General features: G+C 58.9%; 2 protein-coding genes across 2 annotated transcripts in view; one reads left to right on the top strand and one right to left on the bottom strand.

Annotated features, from left to right (window-relative positions):
* AP4M1 (adaptor related protein complex 4 subunit mu 1) overlaps positions 1 to 1,371 on the top strand; it is a 3,993-nt gene extending 2,622 nt beyond the window's left edge. The window contains exons 12-16 of the mRNA XM_007468871.1: positions 4 to 54; positions 402 to 446; positions 679 to 729; positions 864 to 975; positions 1,147 to 1,371. Of these exons, the coding sequence (XP_007468933.1) occupies positions 4 to 54; positions 402 to 446; positions 679 to 729; positions 864 to 975; positions 1,147 to 1,371 (484 nt within the window). The remainder of the gene's footprint in view (positions 1 to 3; positions 55 to 401; positions 447 to 678; positions 730 to 863; positions 976 to 1,146) is intronic.
* Positions 1,372 to 1,751: 380 nt separating this feature from the next.
* Positions 1,752 to 5,015, bottom strand: part of TAF6 (TATA-box binding protein associated factor 6) — a 4,704-nt gene continuing 1,440 nt past the window's right edge. Inside the window, exons 6-14 of the mRNA XM_007468869.1 lie at positions 4,895 to 5,015; positions 4,715 to 4,792; positions 4,502 to 4,603; positions 4,213 to 4,395; positions 3,757 to 3,831; positions 3,501 to 3,626; positions 2,768 to 2,941; positions 2,276 to 2,473; positions 1,752 to 2,132 (exon numbers count right to left, since the gene is read on the bottom strand). Of these exons, the coding sequence (XP_007468931.1) occupies positions 1,752 to 2,132; positions 2,276 to 2,473; positions 2,768 to 2,941; positions 3,501 to 3,626; positions 3,757 to 3,831; positions 4,213 to 4,395; positions 4,502 to 4,603; positions 4,715 to 4,792; positions 4,895 to 5,015 (1,438 nt within the window). The remainder of the gene's footprint in view (positions 2,133 to 2,275; positions 2,474 to 2,767; positions 2,942 to 3,500; positions 3,627 to 3,756; positions 3,832 to 4,212; positions 4,396 to 4,501; positions 4,604 to 4,714; positions 4,793 to 4,894) is intronic.

Genomic DNA, 5,015 nt, shown 5'->3' with positions numbered 1-5,015 from the left:
CCTGCTCCCCTTCCGGTTCTTTCCCTCCGTGCATTGGGACCGAGGCTCAGGCAGGTGAGACCGTTTCCCCACTCTAGAAGTTCTCTGGAGCCCAAGCCAACATGTGTATGCATGTACGTGTGTGTGTGTGCACATATATACATGTATCTGTTTACCCCTCTGACTGGCTGTGAAGGAGTGGTGGTGGTGGTGATATTGGCTCCGAGTTAGTAAAGGCACCCTCCCCCGCAAGTGGACCCAGCTCCGTGAATGTAATGGCTCGTGGAGTTGGGTGGATTTCAGCCCTTCTCTCTCTGCCTTGGGGCAAAATCCACACAGCCACACGTGGGGGCCCTGTGTGAGGGATGGTGAGATGCCGGTAGGATAGGGCCTGAGTAACGGTGTTGTGCCCTCCCACCCAGGCTCCAGGTTTACCTGAAGTTACGATGTGACCTGCCCCCAAAGAGGTAAGTGGGGGTAGCCAAGCTTAGTCCAGCTACGTAGGGTAGGAGACAAGGCCAAGATACCTGCTGTTTCCACCTTCAGGTGCGGCCACCAGCCTCAGAATCCAGCTTAGAGGCTCTAGAGTTTGGGAAGGGGGTGGGGTGGCACTTGTGCAGAACTCCAGTCATGACAGTAATGTAGATGGGACACGTCACGACCTTCCTGGGGCTGACTCTGGTCCTTTTTTCCTTGCAGCCAGGCTCTCAACGTCAGGCTGCACCTTCCCCTGCCACGGGGGGTGGTCAGGTGAGCATGTGTGCACCGGGGGCCCGCGGGTGGGTTTACCAGCTTCCCCGGACAACAGGGCGGCACTGGGGGAGGAGAGAGGGAGCTGTGGGACGGCAGCGGCTAACCCAGCGCCATTCCTCTCCCAACTCCAGCCTGTCTCAGGAGCTGAGCAGCCCCGAGCAGAAGGCAGAGCTGGGGGAGGGAGCCCTTCGCTGGGACCTGCCTCGGGTGCAGGGAGGCTCTCAGCTCTCAGGCCTTTTCCAGGTATCAGCCGCTAAGTCTCGAAGGCCCTCTCCTCCCGCCTGCACTTTCAGCCCTGACCCATAGCCTCCTAATGCGGTCGGTCCGCGTGGTCAGCTTCCTGGCCCCTTGGCTTCCCTGCCCTCCTTCCTGTTGAGGCCTTCAGCACCCTCCTCCTGCCTCTGCCCCTCACAGATGGACGTCCCGGGCCTCCCCGGGCCTCCCGGCCAAGGCCCCTCCACCTCGGCTCCTCCTCTGGGGCTGGGCCCCGCCAGTCTCTCGTTTGAACTTCCCCGGCACACATGCTCTGGCCTCCAGGTTCGCTTCCTCAGGCTGGCGTTCAGACCATGCAGCAACGCCAATCCCCACAAGTGGGTGCGACACCTAAGCCACAGCGACGCCTACGTCATTCGGATCTGAGGCTCCCAAACGAGGACACAGGTGGCAAAGGAGGTGATCTGTGCATCAGGAGAAGGACAATGTTTCCTCTCCCGGCATCCTGGCCTGTGGCTGTGGCTCTGGCTGGAAGGGTCCTGAGTCCTAGAGAGCAGGGGGGCTCCACGGACTCAACTGCCCGTCCGTGGGATCTGACCCAAGAAGGACTGAGGTGGATCACAATTTAAAAATCAAACTTTTATTCTGAGGAACTGACTGTACAATACTGAAAGAGAAAGTCACGTGGGGGAAGCTGACTACTATTTCCTTCCACCCAGCGCGCACGCGTGTGTGAGAGAGAGAGAGAGAGAGAGAGAGAGTGTGAGTGAGTGTACAGGGGAGAGGTCAGCAGACGTGTGACAGCATCAAGGCGCAGGCGGAGGGGAGCCAGATCCGGGGGGCTGTGAACCATTAGCCTTCGGAGTCCCTGGAGCAGGAGGGGGGCTCTCCCCAGCTTCCGGTTTCCCCCCACATAGGGCGCTGACCCCAAGAGGGGAGGGGGCTGAAGTCGGGGGAGGGGCTGGAGAAGGATGGGAGGTGGGGCCTCCTTTGCCCTCCCCTGTGGGGGGAAGAGAGACCACGATGTACTTCTGGACACTCCCGGGACCAGAGGGGGCAGTGCTGGGGGGCGCGCTTGTGGCGGTGGAGACCAGCTTGACGATGGGCTGCACGCTGGGGACGGTGGTGGTGACAGGAGAGGTAGTGGTGGAGCCTGAGCCAGGGGCCGAGGTGCTGAGGGACAGGACCTGGGCGGGGAGAAAGGCAGTGCCGCTCGCCTTGCACTCTTCCCACACCCGAGGCCGGGGGATACTTCCCTTGCTCCAACCAAATAATCAGTGACATGGTGACACAGTCCCCACCATCCCTGGTCCCACACGGCTCCAAATACCTGTTGGGTGGATGAGGCGCTGGAGGATGACGACATGACAATGAACTTGGTTGGGGGAGGGGAAGGCTGAGGCGGGGCAGCAGCTCGAGCAGACACCAGTGTCTGGACAGGCAGCGCAATGGAGCCAGGGACCTTCAGCAAGCCAGGGGTCCGAGGGCCAGGCTGGGGGGCCTGTGAGAGGGTCAGCGTGGGCCGGGGCTGTAGGAAGAAGCAGCAGGAAGAAAACGTCACCATCTATGAAAAATACCAGCTATGAAAAGAAGGGCTCCTCTTGCTCCTCGTGGGTCTCACTGGGTTTGGGACATCATCACAAAGGGGGCCTAAACACCCCCAAAGACGGCTGACTCAGGGGGCCTGTGTTTTACAAAAGTCAGTGTGTGTGCCCAAGTTCGTGGTGTCTGTGAGTCCCGCCTGGATGGGAACCACTGCCGTGTTTTTCTTCATTTTCACCTTACCACTTGCTCACCTGTCCTCCCTGGACCCTGTACTGACCTGAGTGATCGTCAGAGTGGTCCTGTTGACCTGCTGAGCCTGCAGAGCAGCCTGGGCCCGGGCCTTGACAACGTGGGAGCAGAGGAGGGGCCCAAGAGACCCAAATTCTGCCCGATAGGCATCCTGATTGTCAGGCGGTGGGCGCAGCTTTGCCAGAACAGGGGCACAGTGTTTCTGCAGAGAGAAGGCAAAGAGCAGCCAGGTAGAGGGAGAGCAGTGACTCTGAGAATCATGACAGGGGAAGGGGTGAGAAAGGAGGTCACCCACTATTTCAGTGTGTTCCTGCTGGAAGCCAGGCTGTGCTGGGTTATCAGTGTGTAAGGAATGCTGTGGTTTTTCTTCATAGAGAACTTGGGCACCAGCTGGTGGGAGTGGAGAACTTGCTGAGTAATTACGCTGGTGATATTTAAGGGCCAGCCGGTCCACAGGGCATGTGTGTTGCACAGAATGGGCCAGAGTGGTGCAGAAGCATCAGGGGCAGTGCAGGCTTGAAGTCACAGGCTGAGAGTTAAGACTCTTATTTCTTACTTAACCCCTTAGTGCCTCAGTTTTTCCAGCTGCGAAACAATATGGGACTCTGAGGTGTGCCCTGAACGTTAAGAGGCGAAGATGGGATAGATGAATGGAAGATGCTGTATGTTTGCTAAACATTGTCCTTGTGTGTGTGTGGTGGGGGGTGGAGAGGGGGATCAGTGGGAAGAAGTGGGGGAGGGCGAGGGTGGGGCTTTGTCACCAGGAGGAGGCTCTGCACGTGGTCAGCCCCTATGCGGTCGATGTTGCTCAGCACGGGGCCATCCAGGACCCCGCGGATCCGCTCCCCCTCCTGTTGTAGCCGCGGCAGAATCAGAGTCTTAATCACCTGTTGGAAGAGAAGGGGAGAAGCCGGGGCCCTGGGGTCACCACAGGGTCTCCCGGGTCAGGGGGCTGTTGCCCACTCCGACCTCACGATCCCTCCCCTCCCCCAGGGCTCCCCCCCGCTGGGGCCTAACATCATGTCCCAGCTCTGCCAGGCCTGCGATGGAGCCGTAGCGCGTTGTCCACGGGGTCTTCTCATCCACCCAGCTCTGTAAGGGGATGGAAAATAAACCCAAATAAAGGGGTGTGAAAAGCTAACTACTAAGGACCGAAGTCTCTCATACACACATTTTCCTTGTAAACCATTAAGACATGACAGCTCCTTCCCAGCCACCCTCTCCTCCCCAAAGTAGCCGCTATTCTGACCTCTACCACCAGAGATTAGTTTTTCTGGTTTTTGAACTTTAAGTTAATGGAATCACACAATTAGGAAAAAAAAAAAAGACACCACAGATGCAGCTCAAGTCCCAGTCCCCGTCCCCCTGCCCTCTTGCCCTGGGTTTCAGCATCATTTCCTGCAGCCACACTGGTTTGAGTGAAGCTCTCATTGTTCTGCTGACAACCCCAGGTAGTGATGGGAAACGGCTCACCTTGGTGAAGGTCTTGGTGATCCGGGACTGGATGTTGTTAGTGGTTGTGCTGAAATGCTTGCAGATCTGGGCCACCAGGCGGGCGGCAAAGTCCCGGAGCGCCCAGTGATTGTCCACATCTGGCCGCAGGCACAGCTGTCTGCTCACGATGCAGGTCATCACAGCCGGGATCAACTCATGCACCTAAGGGAGAAGCCTCGAGTCAGCTGATTCTGACAAACGGTCTCCTGCGGGTGGTGGCAGGGTCCCCAGAGCCTGGGATGAGAGGTGGGCGGTCAGGTCCACTCACGTATTTCTCTAGATACAGAGTAGGGTTGTCCATCAGCGCCTTCACCATGCGCATCAGGTAGATGAGCAGGGCCAGGTTGTTCTGCACCACGTTCACGCGCACCTGGTTGGGGGGAGAGAAGCCATGGAGCAGCGGGACCCTTCCGGTGAGCTTCCTCTCCCTCCACCTCACCCCGGAACCTTGTCCTAGGTCCCCCCCGCCACGTCCTCTCACCCCCTCTGAGATGAAGGTGCTGAAGCGCGGCAGCATCTGGTAGAGCCCTGGATCCGTGGCGATGCTCTGCAGAGCCTCCTGTGGGGGGAGGGGAGCGAGTGAAGAGGAGCCAACACTGGGGGCGGGGGGGCGGGGGGGGCCTCTAAGGGGTAAAGCCAGGACTGGGTGGCGGGGCCTCACCGCTCTCTTGGCCTCACATGAGCCCACACAGGCTTCTGTGATCTCCTTGTAGTACAGCTGCTGCTCCACAGACAACTCGTGGATGCTTCGGGGCTTCAGTCGCAGAGGCGCCCCCTCCAGC

This window comes from Lipotes vexillifer, unplaced genomic scaffold (genome assembly GCF_000442215.2).
Source record: "Lipotes vexillifer unplaced genomic scaffold, Lipotes_vexillifer_v1.1 scaffold12, whole genome shotgun sequence".
Classification (NCBI taxonomy): Eukaryota; Metazoa; Chordata; class Mammalia; order Artiodactyla; family Lipotidae; genus Lipotes; species Lipotes vexillifer.
This window is presented reverse-complemented; position numbering and strand designations above follow the sequence as displayed.